General features: G+C 42.3%; 2 protein-coding genes across 4 annotated transcripts in view; one reads left to right on the top strand and one right to left on the bottom strand.

The window, feature by feature from the left end:
* LOC121397224 (CD48 antigen-like) overlaps positions 1-22302 on the bottom strand; it is a 626518-nt gene that overhangs the window by 435658 nt on the left and 168558 nt on the right. The gene's annotated exons all lie outside the window — the stretch shown is intronic.
* sema6c.L (semaphorin 6C L homeolog) overlaps positions 1-22302 on the top strand; it is a 123233-nt gene that overhangs the window by 74790 nt on the left and 26141 nt on the right. For all 3 annotated transcript variants that reach the window (XM_018231503.2, XM_018231502.2, XM_041573634.1), the window contains exons 3-11: positions 8940-9126; positions 9661-9775; positions 10079-10136; positions 11682-11738; positions 15121-15222; positions 15613-15703; positions 18398-18520; positions 19846-19934; positions 20820-21037. In XM_018231503.2, coding sequence (XP_018086992.1) covers positions 9018-9126; positions 9661-9775; positions 10079-10136; positions 11682-11738; positions 15121-15222; positions 15613-15703; positions 18398-18520; positions 19846-19934; positions 20820-21037 — 962 coding nt within the window. In that variant the 5' untranslated portion in view covers positions 8940-9017. The remainder of the gene's footprint in view (positions 1-8939; positions 9127-9660; positions 9776-10078; positions 10137-11681; positions 11739-15120; positions 15223-15612; positions 15704-18397; positions 18521-19845; positions 19935-20819; positions 21038-22302) is intronic.

Raw genomic sequence — 22302 nt, 5'->3', positions numbered from 1 at the left:
AACCTCTCTCAAGACTGTGGCTGTTGGGTTGAGTTAAGGGAGTTTCTACTGGAGGTGCCCACGAGAACCTAGGCCCACCAGGGTTTTCACTGGAATCCCAGTGGGCCAGTCTCTCTAAACAACATGGTGACCCATTTTTTTGGGTCTAGTCTCATTGTTCTCCCTGAGAGCACAGTGCAATCTCCCTTTTGCCCCCCACAGCCATGTTGAGTCTGGCAGCTTTACAGCACATGGTTATGAGATGTCACTGGCACCTTCAAAAATTGCAAGTCCTGGTATGTTTGTTGTTGAGCAGTGGCCAAGATATGTAGTTGAGTGGCTGTTTTCATATTCATTGGAACACATGTTCAGCCATATATAACATTATTTGTGTAACGCTCAACTGGCAGAAGTGTAGTTAAATGCTCAGCTACTATTTAAAATGTGTTCCCAGACAAGCGGAAGAAGTTGTCCATCTTTCTCAGTCTGCACGAATCCCTTATAAAATAAACATATTCCTGAAGATGAAGGGGCTTCTGATACATTTCTTTGTTGTCTCCTCTTTTTTTTCGCGGTGGCATTTCAGAGAGGCCACACTAAAACGTCCTTTTGTTCTTTGTTTTTGGTGTGCTTGACAGCTTGAATTCATGTTGTACCCTAGCTGAGATATAAATTCAGCTGAGTTCTACTTTTGAGAGTAACCTAGTTGCAGATCTTTTTTTTTTAGATGGATACTTAATCTTCCAGTCTGTTTTCTGCTGGGTTGACCACTTCAGGACCTTCAGGTGCTGGGGTCAAGTGTTTGTGCTTACCTGACCAATTAGGCTTGCAATCATACAGGGCCTATCAACAGAAGGGCTCAAAAGAAGCGCAGCCAGTCTGAGGGGCTAATTAACCGATACCCATTTGTCTTGAGCAGGAGAACTTAATAAAAAAAGAATCTAACTGGTAATAAATTGAAAATGAGTACAAGGACTTTCACTCTGAGAGACATTTTATATCCTGAGCTTTGACGTCGGAACTGTAAGTGCCAGAATTCGAAATAAATTGCAGTTATAATTAGCAAACTTGACGTCTTTTTTTTTCTGTTCTTCTCTCCGTCGGAAAAATCAGGAGGAAGCAATGAAATGAGGAGACAAAGACGAGAAGAAGACCAGTATTAAGGGTGCAGGATGATGTGATTACAGAGCTTAAAGGGGAACTACCCCTATGGGAATTAATTGTTTTAACCCTAGTGTACTTCCAGTTCCCCCCTAACTATGCTCCTGTAGCGCCTCCCAAGCTATAGAGCTGGACAGCAGTGTTGTGACCATCATCTTTTGTGGTATTACTTCAGTACCCAGTGAGATGTTGGTGATCAAAGAGTAAGAACATGCACACTGGAAGATGACCCATGATCCTGACATCCAAGCTGCACATGAAAGTGCTGCAGCCAAAGACGGCAGTCAGCAACATGTTTTACAAAATGCAGATTTTTCCATTGACTAAGTTCTCCACATCATGGGTTCCTGCTGACCAGCAGCTGTATGTAGGAAGAGTGGAGGGATAACAGGTATAATTGGGTAAGACAGTGAGAGAGTAAGGCAAGATGGAGATAGCAGGTCAAGATGGCGACAATAAAGCAAGATGGAGACAGTAGAGCAGTGGTGAAAGCAGAACAAGGTGGTCTCATTAGAGAAAATGGTGACGGTAGAGCAAAATGGACAGAGTGAAGACACAGCAGAAGAAGACGACAGCAGTGCAAGATAGACAAGCAGGATGGATGGAGAAGACAGAGGAAGATGAACACACTTCAACAAGATGGAAACAGTAAGGAAATATAATGACATTAGAAGAAGATGAAAGCATTAGGGCAAGACGGGGACAGTAACACATTATATCACTGATTTGTAATCCGTGGCCCTTCAGTCGTTATTGAAGCAACAGCCAAAGGGCCGTAGACCAGACAATCCTACACCATCTCAATAATGCGGCTTTCAAAATATGTTTTTCTCTGGACCCAATCACTACTGCAGACAGCCCCGAAGCAGCTTCTTTCCCCTCTATGTGAGAAAGAAAGCGTGAGAACATTAGGCTGGACGCAGTATAGCCGTGCATTCTCCAGCCGTTTGAGCTGCCCCTTCAAGATGACCCCAGAGTAGGAAGCTGTGGGAACGGTCGCCTTTGGGGGGTTTGAGCATTCTCAGAGTCTCGTTAAGACTGGCTTGGGAAGAGAGTGGACAGAGGAATGTCCAAATCTTTGGCTGCATCCCAGGCTTCTTGATTCCAGTATGTTTCTGTGTGCACCAGTCATGGGCAAACCAGCGGCCTTTTAAAGGGGAAGGAAACCTAGTTGGCGCAAAAACCCTCCCCCCCTCCCGTGTGTTGCCCACCCTCGCTCCTCCCCCCTGGCCTACTCGTCCCGCTGGGCAAATGTAACTTGTTACTTACCCTTCTGCCCAGGTCCAGTCCAGGGAGTTCACAGACGACATCTTCTTCCACGCGATCTTCTTCCTGCTTTGAACGGTGTTTTGGCGCATGTGCAGTAGGAGCATTTCACCGGTACGGATCTACTGCGCATGTGCCAAAAGTCAAGATGCACTTTTGGCGCATGCGCAGTAGATCGTACCGGCAAAATGATCCTACTGCGCATGCGCCAAAACGCCGGTCAAAGCAGGAAGAAGATCGCTTGGGAGAAGATGGCGTCTGTGAACTCCCTGGACTGGACCTGCGCAGAAGGGTAAGTAACAAGTTAGGGGCATTTGCCCAGCGGGACAGGTAGGCCAGGGGGGAGGAGGGAGGGTGGGCAACACACGGGAGGGGGGGAGGGTTTTTGCGCCAACTAGGTTTCCTTCCCCTTTAAGTGAGGGGCCACAGCTTCATATGACGGCTGTATACTCGTATTCTGACATATGTGCTTTACAAAATCTCTTTAGAATAAAATAGTCAGCTCAAAACAAATGTCCCACGCAATCCAATCAAAACAATCACATTAAGGCCAGGGTTTATGATTGTGGGGAAAAAAGTCCATCCAATCTCTCTCATTCCCATATTATTGCATTATCCAGCACATGAGCGAGACTTTAAAGGGAAAACAATTGATTTCTCTATGACAACATTTGCCTCGACCGCGCACAGATCTGCTGCACTTTTTGTTTTTGCCATTAGTCACAGCAGCAATGATTTTTTTTTCTTTTGTGCCAGTCATCTGACCAGCCGCCAATTAGAACGCGGTATGGAAGGTATGTTCTGGCAGTTTGTGTCACCTGACACTTCTGGGTAAAATATATAAATATATAGTAGGGATACACCGAATCCAGGATTCGGTTTGGGATTCGGCCGGGATTCGGCCTTTTTCAGCAGGATTCGGATTCGGCCGAATCCTTCTGCCCGGCCGAACCGAATCCTAATTTGCATATGTAAATTAGGGGCGGGGAGGGAAATCACGTGACTTTTTGTCACAAAACAAGGAAGTAAAAAATGTTTCCCCCTTCCCATCCCTAATTTGCATATGCAAATTAGGGTTCGGATTTGGTTCGGTATTCGGCCGAATCTTTTGCAAAGGATTCGGGGGTTCGGCCGAATCCAAAAAAGTGGATTCGGTGCATCCCTAATATATAGTTCTCTTTTCGTTTTGGTTTTTTTTTTGTATTTTTTTATATTAGTCGCCTTACCATTTCCCACCTGGCCCTGAAGCGTTTGTGTGCTGACAAACTAAAGGGATGTACTTGACAGGGAGCACAGGGAAGAGAATCTTGTGTAAAACATGCACCCAGAGACACAGAGCGCAGGTAATGAAATCCTATGAGCCAGCCAAGCAGAACATGCTGCGGCTTTGTAACGTAATGGAGAGTTTATCCAAGCACGGTGTTCTGCAGGGCTTTCCCGTCAACTCAATTTAAACCCTGACTCTGGGGAGGGCAACTGAGAGACAGAACAGGCTCAGAGGTCCCTTCAGCTGCCTGCATACTGGTCTGAAAAGGGGCTACAAAGGCTGTACTCGGGGCTGACTCTACCAATCATGTATTCTGTCAGTTATACACCTGACTCACAGGCCTGTGGCCTTAATAGAGGCCCAGCGTGCCATAGCCATTCCAACATCACTCGCAGGCACACTGTGCATATATTAATATGTACTTAATATTTTATATCATTACTCATGTATCACTGCGCTGTTCATCACCCCCAGTTTAATACCTGCAGACTTGCAAAGTCTCTAGCCATTCCTTAAAGATTTAATTAAAAGGTTAAGATCCGAGGGGCTCTGTGGTAATAAATAAGTGGGGGCTTTCCAGCTTTTCAAGATCACAGGTTTCCAGACGTTTTGGGTTAAAGGAGAACTAAACTCTAAAAACGAATAGAGCTAAAAATGCCATGTTTTATATAGTGAACTTATTGCACGAGGCTAAAGTTTGAGCTTGTCAATAGCAGCAATGATCCAGGACTTCAAACTTGTCACAGGGGGTCACCATCTTGGAAAGTGTCTGTGACACTCACATGCTCAGTGGGCTCTGATTGGCTGTTGAGAAGCTAAGCTTAGGGCTCGTCACTAATTATCCAGCAGAAAATGAGCTTCCCTGGCTGTAATATAAGCTGATGCTACAGGTTTGCTGATTATTAAATTCTGATGCTAATTGCACTGGTTTCTGTGCTGCCATGTAGTAATTATGTGTATTAATTACTAATCAGCCTTATATTGTGACATTTCTATTCTATGTGTACTGTATATTGTGAGTAGGTCCCTAAGCTCAGTAAGTGACAGCAGCACAGAGCATGTGCAGTGAATCAGCAGAAAAGAAGATGCGGAGCTACTGGGGCATCTTTGGAGACACAGATCTTTACTGCTAAAGGGCTGTGGTTGCCTTGGGCTGGTACAGAAGCACAAAACATCATGTACAACATTTCTTGCTACTTCCTTAGTTAGGCTTTAGTTCTCCTTTAAAGCAACAATTTGTGTTCAATGTCTTTGCACTGGCCCCTTACTGAGCTTCTAACAAGCTTATATATGATAGAAGGATTTGCAGTTGGTAGTTTGGAATAGAAAAGCATTCAAAAATATATAATTTACTGTTTGGGGGCTTTTACAACTCGTCCAAAATAGGCATTGTGTTTTGACTATAGTTTTCACAGAATCATTCATGGATATACAAAACAGTATTCCATCTCACATCTTACTCTAATTAGCCATCAGGCCGGACCCCTTCTTCCACAGGTTTGGACCCCAAGTTTGGGAACAAATGTTCTAGATAACTAGAAATTAGATAAGATTAATATGGACAAAAGGCTTCATTTGATGGATAAGTCTTTTTCATCCTCACGTATGGTGTCAGGTAATATGTAGGCTTATGGCAGACCAGGAGAGTATTTGCAGATTATTCACACCAATAATAATTTAAATCGCCGGTGGGAAACCGTAAATCGTTGCTACGGGTTTTCCGAAGTCACCCGAAAATTTCTTGTGAGCTATGGGCTAAGTATATTAGGCCAGGTGCACATAGGTAGGATGTGGGCGGTCTATAATACATATGTGCCCATAGCGTAGGTTGAGGGGGGTAATGGTTTTTGGTAGAGGCCAGTAGAAAGAATGCTGGTGTTGCTAGAAGAAAAGTTTATTTGTGGGCATGATTGAAAAACTAAAATGTTCTGAAAGCTTGCTATGATTATCTAAGTTAGCCAATAAAGGTATTGCCTTTACACCACCTGTTTGTTATTTTTCTTGGGCACAGTACAGTGATTGAGAAAGATTTATCTGCCCTTTAAACCCAACTTTTTCTTCATTTTCTGCAATTTCTTTAAAGGCATCCTGTCATCGGAAAACATGTTTTTTTCAAAATGAATCAGTTAATAGTGCTGCTCCAGCAGAATTCTGCACTGAAATCCATTTCTCAAAAGAGCAAACAGATTTTTTTATATTCAATTTTGAAATCTGACATGGGGCTAGACATGCCCCCAGTCATGTGACTTGTGCTCTGATAAACTTCAGTCACTCTTTACTGCTGTACTGCAAATTGAAGTGATATCATCCCCCCCAGCAGCCTAACAACAGAATAATGGGAAGGTAACAAATAGCAGCTCCCTAACACAAGATGCCCGGTAGAACAACACTCAATAGTAAAATCCAGGTCGCACTGAGACACATTCAGTTACATTGAGTAGAAGAAACAACAGCCTGCCAGAAAGCAGTTCCATCCTAAAGTGCTGGCTCTTTCTGAAATCACATGACCAGGCAAAATGACCTGAGATGCACCTACACACCAATATTACAACTAATAAATACACTTGTTGGTTCAGGAATGAAATTTTATTTATTGTAAAGCAAATTATTTGCAGTGTAAACAGGGTAATTTAGAAATAAAAACTACATCATAAAAATCATGACATTTAAGCCTCTGATGTAAAAGTACATTAAATCTAAATGTATTGGAAACCATTTTATTTAATTTCGTTACTGCTCTTTTGCCCCTATGACCTCAGAAGGTAACTATCCGAGCCGAGCCATTGGCCAAGGGATAAACAGCCAATTAAACGGGAGAGGAAAAGCTGATATTTTAACGACTGGCGCTGACACCGATTTTATAAACCACCCATCCATCCTGGAGCCACGCGCGCAACTTTAAATAACATGAGCCCCACAGGTTACATTCAATTAATTACAGCCGTTCAGTCATTACAGCCCATCGTACGACTCTGTTCTCCCACCTCCTGTTAATTCTGAAGGACAATTTTACTTCCATTTTGCCCTCAGAAATGGCCTCCAATTAGTATCCCGGTGAGGCACTCCTCTGCTCGCAATGCTTTTAGGGTTCATTTGCTGTCCATTTTCTTCCATCAGTTTGGAAGTAATTGGAAGTGAATTTACTCAGATCTGCAGCCGTTTATTCGCAGCGCCTCGTATGTCCCACCTGCTGAGCTTTTGAGGTAATATGGGGAAACTCTGTCTGTCTACTACTGTCTGGCTTGAGCAAGCTAACTTTTTGTTGACCTCTTATTTTGAGCGCAATCCATTTCAGCCCTTCTGGCTTGATCACAGCTGGATTTGAAGTAAATAGCACTTTAAAAACAGAGGGGAAATTTGCGGATGTATTTACAGCCATTCATTAGGGCTTCTGAGTGGTTTCTTCAACAGAGAGATAAGAAAGCACAAAACACTTCATTATAGGATTCGCTCTGTCCTATGGGCGCTAGGCATGAGGGGACTGGGATAATATGGAAAGGAGGGGGCGAGTAAAAGAAAAATGTTGGTAAAATTGCCCATTTTCACTAAAAATATCAGAAACACTTGCTTAAACTGCCAAACGTACTTATATATTAGTTATGGGGTTTCTTATATGTAACTCTTTATGTATAAAACATGGCACCTGTTTTAGTACTTTGTACTTGCTATTTGCTCTCCTAAATACCCCTGAAAGGCCAACTAGAAGGCCTGTTAGGGTAATGTTTGGGGTGAACACTGCTGTCCTACTCTTGGAACTGTAGCTCACTACCAGATACACCAATGTTTTCCTGTATCTGTAACTTTTTTAGAATGTAAGGTTCTCCTGAACAAAGCTTGGCCCTCCAAGAGAGGTTTAAACCAAAACACCAACTAGAAGGCCCATTAGATACTCTTGGAACCACGGATTAGTGCTAGATACACCAATGTTTTCCTATATCTGTAATTTTTTCACAAGGGTTCAGGAGTAGGTTCTCCTCCAAAAAGGGCTTAAACCAAAAAAGTCCAACAACCACTGGCCTAGAGCCCTAGAACATTCAGAGTCAGAGTAAGCAAGAGTAGCAGAGGTTGTCTAAAGCTGGTGGAAAGGGGTGCTGGAAGCTTCTGTAGCAGCACAGGTTAGCCAAAGATGGTAGAAAGGGAGACAACAAGGTCACAGGCTTATAGCATCCACAGTAGTATGAAAAAACCTTGTTGCTTCTTTATGATAAAGAAACATGTCCTTTATCATCTTAGAAGTGCTGGCTGTCACTGCAGGAATCTCCAAGTGGATAAATGCACCTGGTAATTGAGGAATGTACAAGGGATTTGGCTGGACAGTTGGGATGGGAATAAGAGAGAAAAAGCTTTATCCAATAATTTGTGTGCTCTTTGATGGCAATAAATATGCTTTACATAGAACAGGCCTGCAAGACATTATATCAGATTGTATCAACATTCCTATTAATCAAACTCTTCCCTTCCCAGCATTGGAGTTCATGAGGTTCATCGTATTAAATGTCCCTGGAGACAGAATTATGCTGTGTGAAATTAAAACAGGAACAACATTTTCATTTAGAGATAAATGATACTGCAAACTGGTGCAAGGCCCACAAAAACTTACAGCCACAGTGAACAGCAAATGTGCTCTGCTCTCTTTCTCATTTATTTTTTGTTCAGGAAAAAAGGAGACTTGAATATACTGACTGTAAGCAGAGTTGCCTTTGGGGTGCAATTAAGGGTGGCTTAATCATTTGTAGGTAGGAAGGCATGAGGTACAGCAGGTGTTGTAGGGCAAGATAGAGACAGAAGAACAAGATGGGATGGTAGGACAAGATAGAGACAGTAGGTCACGTTGGAGGAAGTAGATCAAGATGGATATAGGAGGACAACAGAAAGACAGATAAACAAGATGGCAAGATTAAGATAAGAAGGCTAGATGTAGAAAGCAGGACAAGATGTAGACAGTTAAAAAAGATGTAGACGTAGAGCAAGATAGAGATAGACACAGCAGGGCAAGATGGGAAGATACGACAAGATACCAACAATACCACAATTTCTGGACCTGTAGTTGTTCAGCTTTTCCTTAATCCTTATACAGCTGAAACCTGCTGGGAAGTGATGCTTGGCGATGCCAGTCAAAATTATAACTTGAACCTAAGTCCATAGGTGGTAGAGGCCTACTCTGTTTAAATAATGAAGCTCATACAGTCTGGTCATCATACCAACCCTATCTCCACCATATCAGACAGCCCTGACTAAGATTTTTCCTTTTTTTATTTAACTACAGGTGCCACAGTGAGCAGAATGAACATCCGTTAGGACCTTGATACCTTCCTGCTCCCCTCCGCTACTCAAGGACTCAAGAATGTACCAAGTGCTGCTCCGTGGGGTTTTTCTCCTAATCTGCAGTTACCTGTCTTCCGCCCTAGTGTTCCCCAAAGACCTCACGCCTATTAGAATCATAGAGGCACTAAGTAAGTTTTATGATTTCGCAGAAATGTAACAAATAGCCCTTTCTATTAAGACTGATGAAGTTCTACAGCACATATTTACCATCTGCTGCTAGGCAGGTAACATTGTCACCATGCTGCATCTTCCTTCTAGGTTCTTTTAATGATGAATGTCAAGGTTGTGGAAGCTTGGTTGCATTTGACCTTCATGGTTCATATTTTGTTGCTTCTGCCCTGAAACTTTGATTTACAATTTCTTTAGCGGTCAACTCTAAGCCCTTTGCCTGTTATTATTATTATTATGAAAGTGGCGACATTTTATCTAATGCACTGTGATCAGTTCACTGAGAACCTTCCTGACTCTCAGAGATGATCACAGACTATGCATCAAAAGAAGAACCCCACCTCTGAAGAACATTAAGAAGTCTTTCAGGTGGCAAAAGTGTCTGATCATAGTGAGATAAATAGTGCCCAGTAGGATTATATTTACACAAGGAGCCCAAGTGCAACAAACCTCTAGGCCAGAGTAACTTATGAAATGATGTTATGTTCCTTCAGCCACTTCATCATATCCATGGTTTCGGGGACTGGCCAGCGATGATGACACAGCCCTCCTAGGACTTGACTTTCAGAAGATGCTTAAACTGAATCAAACGCTATTCATAGCTGCAAGGTTAGTGCTGCATTATCTCATGTAAAAAGATGGCTGCTTCACATGGGGGCCCAGGGTACCCAGTGTGCAATTGAGAGCAAGATGTAGAACATACTAAATGGTGTCTACGTTAAGTAGCTCTATGTTGGAAATAATAGAGTTGATGGGATTTTTCCTATAATAAAGTCCTCCAGGAGATTGAAAGCCTCCATGTAGTTTCACTCTGCAAACACTGTTATAATCTCCCCACATATCTGGCTGTACTGTAGGCTAGTGACCAATAGTTATTGAATCTAATCTTTTTTATTGTTACCTCACCCCCAGAGACCATGTTTATGCTATTGATCTGCGCAGAGCCAAAGAAGCAATTATTCCAGATAAAGTAAGATACTTGTTCTTTTCCTCTCTGGTTTTTACTTACCATGTACTCTTTGTTCTGAATTTAGGTGCTTTTAGTCTTAAGAAGGTGTTACCGTGCTGCAGAAATACCCCACCATTATTGCCTGCTGCCCTGAGCCGCTAACCTACCAGATTGCCCCAGTAAATACTCACTAGCTGCACGTATATGACACAATCTACCAACTGATTTGCAATGCAAGGGAAACAAGGAACTGATATTGTTTTTTAGAGAGTGTTATGGTTATTGCTCCGTTCATTTGCATGTAAATTGTCCAAACGGAGCACGAATTCCATACATGGATTCCAAATTGCACTGCAGTGCCTTGTCGCTGTTGAGGTCTCCTATCGAGAAACAAATGCACTGGTGATTTGTCCCAGGCACCCAGGGCTAGTTAGAGGTCAAAGAGAAAATAAATGTATGTAATTTAATCTACTTAAACTTAACCTGTTGTTGGAGTAAAAGTCCTACCAAGGCTTCACCTGATGGGCCACTAGGGATGTAGCGAACGTCGGAAAAAAAGTTCGCGAACATATTCGCGAACTTGCGCAAAAATGCGAGCGGTTCGCGAACGGTTCGCGAACCCCATAGACTTCAATGGGAAGGCGAACTTTAACATCTAGAAAAGACATTTCTGGCCAGAAAAATGATTTTAAAGTTGTTTAAAGGGTGCAACGACCTGGACAGTGGCATGCCAGAGGGGGATCAAGGGCAAAAATGTATCTGAAAAATCTGCCTGTTATTGCAGCAGTCAGCAGATGAGATCAGAAGCAGGACAGCTGCCCACTGCAGCTACATACAGAGCACTGCAGTAGAAGGTAGATTACTAGCCAGCAAAGCTACCTAAGCTTAAATGTCCCTCAAACCCCTGCAGACTTCTGTCCCTCCAATAACAGAGCAGTATCAAAACGATTACTAGCCAGCAAACTTTCAACTGTCCCTGAAATCACTAACAGGCAGCAGCTCTCTCCCTACACTATCTCTTCAGCACACACAGGCAGAGTGAAAAAACGCTGCAGGGCTTCGGTTTTTATAGGGAAGGGGAGTGGTCCAGGGGAGAGCTTCCTGATTGGCTGCCATGTACCTGCTGGTCTGGGGTGAGAGGGCAAAAAAAAGCGCCAACAATGGCGAACCCAAAATGGCGAACGTCGCGCGACGTTCGCGAACTTCCGGCGAGCGCGAACACCCGATGTTCGCGCGAACAAGTTCGCCGGCGAACAGTTCGCGACATCTCTATGGGCCACAAGTTAATGCATGTCATGCAACCAACTGACATTACTAAATGTCAATTATACCTGATGTCACTAACTGCCCTTCAAGGTGGGATGCTATGAGTAGCCAGGAGAGCAACTAGGCATCCTCTCCTATACTGTTCCTAACTGACCTTCAAGCTTCAAGCCTCTGAACCCCTACCCCAGAAAGGCTAGCCTCACTGTATGGGAACAACTGATCTAGATTCTAGGGAAAATGGTCCTACCCTAAAATTAACCTTGTACGTGCATTACTTACCCTGTTTTATTTTCATTTTAGTATGTAACGTGGAAGACCCAAGCTATGGAGAACTGTGCAATGAGAGGCAAGCAGAGGGTAAGTACCTTCTCTGTGCATCTTCTGTTAATGAATCCCTATGGTTGCCAACATTACTAAACCTCAGCCTCTACTGTGAAAGGAGAGGATGGGTTGTCCAGGCCTCTGGTGGTTAGATATGATATAAGATGTATATATTACGCATAAGCCCAATGACAAGAATCTTTCTCTAACCATCCTTCAGCTTCCAATGACATATTCTCCTGCAGTCTGGTCCTTTTGGCCCCATATTGCTAGCCAAGCTCTTCAGGTGTTGATGACTTAGAGAACCATTAGTTCAAACCACTGGGGCAGGCAATTAGAACATGCTTTGGACCTCCACACATTTGCCAGTGCCAATTTTGTACTGGTTTGAACAGAGTGATCATTCAGGAACATTTGGTCATAGGTGTGACCATACCATGCTGGCAGATCAGGTCAGTAGTTGTGCCATTTTCTAGTCATGAATTTAACATGTGTGCAGGAATTAGTCTGATCTAATCCTTTGGCCCCATGTCCAACTGTAAGATCATAAAGTGGTCAACAAAAGTGGACAACAACACTCCAATGCAGTAATGGCGCAGTGGGAATTTGTAGCCTGCCCAATAGATATCTGTCTTATTTAATTTGTTGCCACGTCTGATAAAATGAGTACAGTAAGTGTGATTTTAATCACGTTTGGAAGAGCAGGCACACTTTGCCAGCCTTGCACATAGCATCTGTCCTCATCAAATACTGTCCGGTTTTTTTTTTTCTTTAAAGACTATTCCAGACTTGCATGGGCAGGTTTTCTTTTCATGTTTTATTGTGACAAATCCCGCTGCGTTGGGCATTTCAATACGGTGCGTGAATGGCCGTTTTAGCTCCTTGTCTTTATTAATGATGAATATCGACTGTGCCGGTCTTGAAACAAGAGAAGGATGGATTGCTTGTGCAACCCATACAATGGATTGCCATGATTGTTTCTAAAAGCCATAGAGAGGAGAGGAAGAATCCAGACAATAATGTTCTTTTTTTCTAGCTTAAGGCTTTTGTTATTGCTGTAAATGAGAAATCTCCGGCTGCTGGCCCAGGGAAAACAAAATTAACTTCGGCGCTAATTACAATTCGACTTTAATTAAGGAAAGCATGGGTTTTTGCAGTGACCTCCCTCTCCTTCCAGTGCGCGGCTGTGTGATTGTGCACAGCAGAGGTGCTCTCATGCTGAGCTAAGCACCAAAGTCGGCGAGCTTTTTCTTTGTCAATGTCTCACACTTCAGTGCCTTCAGTATCAGGGCGGTAGGAGCTCAGAATGTACAGACTTGATGAGATTGCTCATCCCAAGGAAACAACTCACCTGCAGACCTTTCTATCAAGTCTCAGGCGGGAAGGATCACAGGCAAAGTCAATAGGATTTCAGTGAAAGGTTACCAGTGGTAGACAAAACATTCTGGTACCTGGATTATTCCGATCAGTGTGCAGCATTGTTTTGTGCTCGGTTGGGAGTAATGTTGACATTTTGTCAGACTCCTGTCCTTGTTATGTATACTGACATTGGACAGTGATCAGTGATCAGCTCAGACTGAAGAGTTTTTGATATGAAATATATGAGCAATATACAATGTTCTTCACATGTAGGCAAGTCAAAAATATATTTATGCTGTGTGGTCCTCCAGTTATAGCTGGGCATAAACAGACAGCTCTCAATATATCTTCTCTCCAAATTCAATTTGATGAGCAAAAGGTATCTCCTAATTTAGCTCCATAACCTAAGAGAGTCCTTGCCTTGCCATGACTGATGAATTCACTTGGTTTGCACATTATGGCTGTCAGCTTCAAATCATACCCAGCCAGGCAGTTTCAGGAAGACTGTGCAAGTGCAGTATCCCCAGTCAGGTAGAGTCCTTCTTAAGATTAGACTAGAAGCCCTTTAGACTTGTTCCATGAATAAGGAACCCAAGGGGAAATTATTTCCATAGAAACAAAATTGTGCTCTGTTTTCAACTTGACATAGAACTAACACACTGTACATTTTATATTGGACAATTGTCCTGTCAGAGCCCATTCCCTTATAAACTACTTGTTGGACCACTCATGGTTGTCATCCATGAAAACCTTGAGATAAACTTACATTTTTGGTTATCAACACTTGAAACGCATTAAAAAAACCCAGGAAGACTCCAGAAAGAAGCATCATTTATCAACTATTTATTTCCACGGATCTGCTGAGAGTTCTGTTTGACAAGACAAATGAAATGCCTATGAAGGATTTCTTAAGGACAGGCTTCAGTGACAGAAGTTCTGCAGTTCGGGAGCCAAGTTTTACACACAAGCAAGGAAAATTGAGTACTACGCTCTTTCCGTCGTGTACTCTCCACTTTTAGGCGATGATTTCACATCAAGCCGACTCTTTATCCTTTCTTTCTCTTAGCTCTGCGTGAGGTCACTTTCTCCTGAGCAGCGCCTTGTTAAAAAGTAACAAATGTCGTGACTCTCTTTAGTGGACGGCAATCCAACTGTGATGCACTGGGAACTGAATAAATAAAGAGAATGTTTTCTTAAAAAAGATGTCTGCTGAAAAGAAAAATCTTGGAAAATGTCTCAAATACAGCAATCCGTTTTGACAATGTAGACAACCTGATTTATTACTGTATTAGTCATAGTTATTATAGATATTGTGGGTACTTTTAAGCTGTTAATGTGAGAGTTGAGACAGATTCAGACTTGTACATGGCTCAACTATAAATATTTGTATATACAGTACTATACAGATGGAGCAAAGTTCTACTTGATGTTTGACCCCGATGGCTTTCCATGTCCCACCACATCACTCCGTTTAAATTGGTTGTTATTACACCCTATTTCCATTTAAATGAATGGTGTGCCATGGTGCACTTTGCTGTGTCCACAACAAACAAAATTAGCTCCATCGGCAGATTAAATCACAAGTCTAGTTAATTTACTGGGGGCTGTGCCATAAAAACCCTCCATGGCTATTATTGGATCACAACTTACATATATAGTAACCCAGTGCAATACTGGCCTGCCCGGATGCCAAATAATATCCAGGTCAGTCTCCACTGTATGTCTCATACAAAGATAAGAGTTTGATGACAGAATGTTGGACACGACCCAGTGTTTAATCATTGTAAATAAAAGTCTTGGGTACATTGTATCTTACTACACATGATTCATGCTACAATTGCAAAATTAGTCCTTTTTCATCATATATATATATGAAAAGCTGGACCTGGTGGAGCAGGCACTTGGAGAACATAAACAGTTTGTGTCCTGGAACAATACTAATACTTCAGCAGTTTTTATATGAGTTATCATGTCAGTACCTCCAAGGGTAAAGTCAATGTCACACAAACCATTTCACTCTCTCTTTAAGATTTGCTTTTTTTATTTTTCTCTCCATAAGGACGAGTGTTACAACTACATCAAGGTCCTGGTCCCCAAGAATGACCAAACCCTCATCGCATGTGGCACCAACTCATTCAACCCCATGTGCAGAAACTACAAGGTAAGGTTTCTACCATCTCTGTAGATTGTGTCATTGCTTTCTGCTGGGATAAACCCCAGGTCTGTTAATTATATAGTGTCTAATGAGAAAGTAATATTGAACACCTACAATGATTTAAATCTAAATTGTTTAACCACTTTTCTACTGATGGGCCCCACCACATACTGCCCATTTAATTATCAAAAACCATGGCTCTAAACTGGAAATTCCATTGTCCATTGACCTTCAACTTCATGTTTGATGGTTCGTGAGCCAACCTGAAGGCTGGTAAGCCTAGTTCCATTGTATGATCCTAGTGTCTGGCCTGTGGGAAGAATAATAGTATTGTATAGTATAGTATGTAGACTGCATGGAACTTTCTTAATAACCATATTTCTGTTTATTTTGTAGATCAAGACTCTTGAACAGGAAGGAGAAGAGTTTAATGGTCAGGCCCGTTGCCCTTTTGATGCAAAACAAGCCAACGTCGCCCTGTTTGCAGGTAGATTTCTACCACAATCATTTTTACGAAACTTCCATTACCAAAATAAAGAAATAAGAGGAATTGCCTTCCGTAGCCTGCAATTTGTTTTTATAATACCTATCTCAGAGAACGCTATTTCAAACCTCTTTTCAAGGCAACCATTTGCATTGTTAAATTGTCAGGAGTTCAGGGTGGGGGGTAGACCGGAGATCTTTCTGGGTATCGCCCATTAGAAGCACAAAGAGCTTTTTGAGCAATAAGAAAAGTGTGAATTAATGTAGATTAGCCAGAGGAGAGTAATAATCCTCCCTAATCCCTCATTGCAGACTGCTTGGTTTGGGAAATCAGCAGATTTTTATAAAGTAGCTGCATAAGTACCGAGGTGCCTGGATTTTTGGTCAGCTCCCAAGTAAAGAGCTTGTTATCATATAATCCTGTTGGCTGCAAGGCTTTCTCACTGTATAAAAAGATTTGTTTGTGTACTTTGAAACAGCTTGCTCCAACAAGCCTTTCTATTTATCATGTTGTGTTGTGTCATATTACATCTTTGCATCCTACGGTCGTCTATCACATCCATTGATTGCATGCTTTGCTGCAACATCCCAATCCATCAGAACTTGACGTGGGACTTATGGAGGGGGTGGGGCAGTAGTATAGGGCCAACACAAATAGACATCTTAATTTAATGTCGTTGTTAAAGGTCTAGTAACACCAAAATATTTACTGTTTTAAAGTCCAACAGTTTGGATGTCCCCAAGATGTCAGATGTCCCCAAACCTTTCAGGTTGACATCATTGATTTAGATAAATTCTCCCAAGGTGAAGACCCTAGCCTTCCTACAGTGGTAGTGACCCCCATCTTCTCTGCTTCCAACTGCTACTTTCCAGTTCATGGCCATCACAGTGCATATTAGGGAACCATGTGGATTTGAATGGTGAAACCAGGCCTGGAAGATATAAAGCCTTAACATCTCTGCACTAAACAAACTGATGTACTATTCCCAAAAACCTATAATTGTTATGACTATTATTATTACTAACACGGTGATGGGACGCATATTTTTTCCTCGCCTGTTGACTTCATTTCCTTAATTTATAATTTACAAATTGCTAAAATGATTTATTCTAGTATGCAAATGTTCTAATCTGCTAATGAGCTATTATTACATTCCATTAAGCGCCACTATTTTTATTGTGCTTTCAAATGCAGATGGGGGTGGGGGGACAAGACCAGGAGTCTTACTGGTAATTGGGTTTGTGTGCAGACAGGCAGACATGAGAGATTGTGGCTGCTTATGAAACACAGCGGGTGGCAGTTTTTTACTTTTGTGCTTCAGAGTACGGACTGTTTGTTCTATATTTACACTAATTTGGAAAAGGGAAAGAGTCATACCAATGTTTGAAACAATTTTTTGAATACATGTAAAACTTTTTGGGTCTGGAAGCTCCATCGAAAGTCTGCACAGAAAAGGATGGCTTACCTTTGTGCATCTGTTTGTGGTGGTCACCAAACAATTGGATCTTTTCTGATCTGGCCTACTGAAGTGGTGGAGTAGTCTGTGGTGATTTAATCATATGAAAGGACTTTGTAGACCAGTCTTGAGATCTGCATTGATATATGATAGAGCTTCAGTATTAATCTGGAAAGGAGTCAAGCTAATGTACTGCCAACAAGATAAAGAACAGTGGCCACTGTGTATGATTTGTGTCCAGGTAGAATATGGAACCACAAAGGAGAAAGAGGCCTGTAGAGTTCCAACCTCTGTGTGTCCTCCTGATGACACACTGTGGTTGGCAAAGTGATATTACTATACCAACCACACATATTTGGGACATCATTGGAGCGGGTGAAGTTAGGTGCAAGTTTAAAAAACGAAGAGGACTTTGGGGGCATGTTGGCAAGCAGTGGGTTAGGGTCAAGGTCAGTTTGGACACACTGATGCCAATAATTTCCCCTCTAGCTAAGGCAAAGGTTGGCGGGGTGTGGTTGAACACAGAAGAGGTCATGAGTGTTGTGCAGCCTGGAAATTGGACATGTCCATCATTATCCCACTTGAAAGAGTTCTAGGGTTGCTAGGGTTACTCTTTGGACTGTCAAACAAGGCCGAAAATGCAGATCCCTATTAATCAATGGCACAGCTTTCCTTGTCATCGTGTGATTATAACGTACCCCTTAAATCGTTCCATTGTTTTCACATTCCTCCCTTCTCTGCAATTCTCACTGCTGGTTATACAGAGTAAATATGAATCTGAGCCTGCTTTCCCCCAATTCTCTGTCTCCCAGGAACAGCCCCTTACAATAAAGTGGAGGGATCCCAGAGGGGGAAGAATAATAATATGAATTACTGCAGCGTTATGTACAAAATGTACTCAGTATGAAAGCCTGGCATTTACAATTCAAACCAGGCTGTTTATAGTTGGTGCATTCTGCATTTTGTACAGTGTTATAGGCAAGAGAAAGGACTTTTTTTTATTGCAATCATCTAAAACAGGGGGGAAGAATAAAACACAGTTAGATTGTGCTTCCGCTCTTCCACCTGTGGATATTACAGAGATATTGTACTTTATGGGGACGTGCGTCCCATTCTGCTGAGTTGGGAAACTAATGAATAAGCTTAATGTCTCAGCAGCTGGAAGCAGCCTTTGCTTGGTGTTTAGATGACATTCTTTACAGCTCGTACCACTCTCATCTCTCTCGCTCTCTCTCTTATAGATGGAAATCTATACTCTGCAACAATGGCGGACTTCCAAGCCAGCGACGCTGTTATATACCGCAGCCTTGGGGAAAAGAGCCCTGTCCTCCGCACTGTTAAATATGATTCCAAGTGGCTGAGAGGTGAGGAGATAAAGAATTTCAGTGTGTCGTCCCCCCCCCCCCATTAGTCCCGGACTGGTGGGCCTGAAAGCAATGGGACAGGCTGCAAGTCAAACTTAATGCAGGGTCCCTTCATTGATGTCACCATGACAAACCTGCTTAATTGTGACATCATTGGGAAGCTGAGTTTAGGGGTAGATGTACCAGATCAATGGTGAGTGGCAGACCCAACCACATTTGGCAACAGTTTGAAATTCCTTCCAGTGACATCACTGGTGGTCAGGGCAGGGGTATATTGATACATAATGGCAGCTCGTGGACCAAGTTAGGTTAGGGTTGAGATGGGAACATAACAGAATCAGGTACAGCCAAAAATGTGTCAATTTACACATCACTAGAAGGTTGGCTAGGGTTGGGTGCAGGATGGAAACTTTCCAACCTGTCGTTGAATACCTCCCCTCTACTTAGAGTTGTAGTTCCAAAACAGCTAGAAAGATTGACTATTCCTGACTTACATAACTTTCCTGTGAATGCATGCACAACATTAAAGGGATACTCTCATGGGGAAAAAAAATATTTCAAAATTAATCAGTTAATAGTGCTGCTCCAGCAGAATTCTGCACTGAAATCCATTTCTCAAAAGAGCAAACAGATTTTTTTATATTCAATTTTGAAATCTGACATGGGGCTAGACATATTGTCAATTTCCCAGCTGCCCCAAGTCATGTGACTTGTGCTCTGATAAACTTCAATCACTCTTTACTGCTGTACTGCAAGTTGGAGTGATATCACCCCCTCCCTTTTCTCCCCCAGCAGCCAAACAAAAGAACAATGGGAAGGTAACCAGATAGCAGCTCCCTAACACAAGATAACAGCTGCCTGGTAGATCTAAGAACAACACTCAATAGTAAAAACCCATGTCCCACTGAGACACATTCAGTTACATTGAGAAGGAAAAACAGCAACCTGCCAGAAAGCATTTCTCTCCTGAAGTGCAGGCACAAGTCACATGACTGGGGGCAGCTGGGAAATTGACAAAATGTCTAGCCCCATGTCAGATTTCAGAATTGAATATAAAAAAATCTGTTTGCTCTTTTGAGAAATGGATTTCAGTGCAGAATTCAGCTGGAGTAGCACTATTAACTGATGCGTTTTGAAAAAAACATGTTTTCCGATGACGGATGCCTTTAAGGTACTTTCACCCTCAAAACGGCATTTGTTATCCCATTCTTTCCTATGGGCTGAAAAAATATTTGATATTTTGTAAATAGGGCTCATTTTGAAATATTTTTTTTTTATTTGGTGATAAAATAAACAAAAATGTATAAATGTGCTCTCTTTTGCAGAACCGCATTTTATCCATGCAGTGGAATACGGAAACTATGTTTATTTTTTCTTCCGGGAGATTTCGATGGAATACACCACCATCGGGAAGGTAAGGGGTTCTTGGTTTGGGATGGAGGGCATGAAGGGGAGATCAGGGAGCTTTTTATTGTTTTTTTTTATTGAAAACTAAATATGAACATAATTTAGACTAACATTACAATAACACTGTTACACTTATACAGAACCAAAATCCCCTGGTGCTGGAAAAGAGGTAGTTGTGTCCCCACTATAACATATAACAGTGTATACTGGAAATATCTACGAATTGTTTTATATTATAACTAATTCATTTAGATTGTATCTGTACTTTGGCGGTAATTATTGTTGGGGGTGGCATTTCTCTGTAAATGTAGAGGTGTAAATGTGAGAGTGGGTGAGCTATTGCTGGGAATGCTTATTTCAGAATCCTGATCTGCACAGTGGCCCCAGCAAATCGCAGGTTATATCAGTAAGCCACCCTGTATAAAGCAGCGATCTGCCGCTGCCTTATCTCCCTGACACCCACTCTGCAGGCCGCCAACTCAATCACAAATTATGGCTCCCTGCAGTGATGCCAGCTCTGGGTGACACTGATAATAAAAAGAGAGAAAGATAGAGATGTACAGAGGCGGCCAAATACAGTTTTATCTGAAATATCTCCCAGTGGGCTAAAGGGCAAGCTGTGGCTCTCTGCTGATTAACAAGAAAATGAGTAAGCAGGACTGGTTCTGGAATCAGAGATTCATCTTAATGTAGTCTCTACTAGTCGCCTAGTATGTAGGGTTGATACTTGTAACCTAATTGTGAATATTCCTATCTAAAGACATATATGTAGGGGTGTCTTTAGTGGGCTAGGGACATAACAGACTAGTTTGGAATCCATGATAATACATTTTAGTATGTAAGCCTCTCTGGGTGACTGCCTTACTGCAAGATGGTTGTACTTTGCATCCAGGTTACCTTCTCTCGAGTTGCCCGCGTCTGTAAGAACGACATGGGAGGCTCCCCCAGGGTTCTAGAGAAGTACTGGACCTCATTCCTGAAAGCTCGCCTCAACTGTTCCGTTCCTGGAGATTCCTTCTTTTATTTCGACGTCCTCCAATCTGTCAGTGACATCCTTACTATCAACAACCGTCCAGCGGTCATAGGCGTGTTTGGAACCCAGGCCAACAGGTGCGTATTCAAGAACAGGGCATGGTCTAGTGCAGTGGTCCCCAACCAGTAGCTCGTGAGCAACATGTTGCTCTCCAAACCCTTGGATTTTGCTCCCAATGGCCACAAAGTAGAGGATTATTTCTGAATTCCAGGCTTGGAGGCAAGATTCGGTTTCATAAATACCAGGTGCATTAGGTGCACTACCAAACAGAACCTCAATGTAGGTTGACAATCCACATAGGGGCTACCAAATGGCCAATCACAGCACTTATTTGGCACCCCAAGAACATTTCTTATGCTAGTGTTGCTCCCCAACTCCTTTTACTTCTGAATGTTGCTCATGGGTTCAAAAGGTTGGGGATCCCTGGTCTAGTGAAATTATTTGATGCATAAGGTTGATTTTGAGTCACAATGGTTTTGTTGTAGTGCCAGCTTGAGTAGGTTAGAAGACTAAAGAAGAGCCCACTGTCCCTGTCTGTCTGTCTCTTATCTTAATGCCTCGTTCTACTTCCACATACAGCTGAGGACAGAGTAGATGCTGAAGCACATTCCAACCATACAAACGTCTCATTTTAATTTGCCCCTCGAAGAAGGAATTGCTTTGGGAGCTGGGCTAGGAGGTTGCCTGCACTGATACAGAGCTCTGCAAGTAAATTTATTTTCAGACGATAAGGACAGCAATGGGATTAAACTTTTATGGATGGGCAATTTTACTCAAGGGCATGGAATTCACAGCAGGGTCGGATACCAGATCAACTAACTGTACATGTCCTTGTGCTAATTCTGTAGAACAGGTACCTAATCTGAACCCTTACTAGTTTTTAAAGCATTTTTTGGTCTTACTGAATATCCATAGGTTTTTGTATTGACAATTAACTTTTACTGTATGATAATCAGTCTCAAAGTGCATTCACTACTCCTTTGTATACCCTTAGTATTTGCCAGTGCAGATCTCAGATATGATGTATATAAACAGATAAAATCTAAGATAGATTCTATCACAAATGCCTGTGTTTATTGTACCGCTGCATCGCTTTTAGTAGCAATCAAACGCCCAATGAAATGGTCATGGCATAGAGAAAGATATGCTCATAACGGGGTAAATCTAAATAAATGGATAGGATATCACTGCTCCATTAATACATTAGATACGCAAAGGAGAAAGGCGGCTACAGAGCCCAGCGGGGCCATCAGATAAAAACTGAGTGGCTGGGAGAGTTCACAGGTTGATTTACTGCCGGCCTTGGCACTTGCAGACAAAACCCAATAAAGACGAGGATAAA

This window comes from Xenopus laevis, chromosome 8L (assembly GCF_017654675.1).
Source record: "Xenopus laevis strain J_2021 chromosome 8L, Xenopus_laevis_v10.1, whole genome shotgun sequence".
In the NCBI taxonomy this organism is placed as follows: domain Eukaryota; kingdom Metazoa; phylum Chordata; class Amphibia; order Anura; family Pipidae; genus Xenopus; species Xenopus laevis.
The sequence above is the reverse complement of the archived record's forward strand: the minus strand, read 5'-3'. Positions and strand labels throughout refer to the sequence as shown.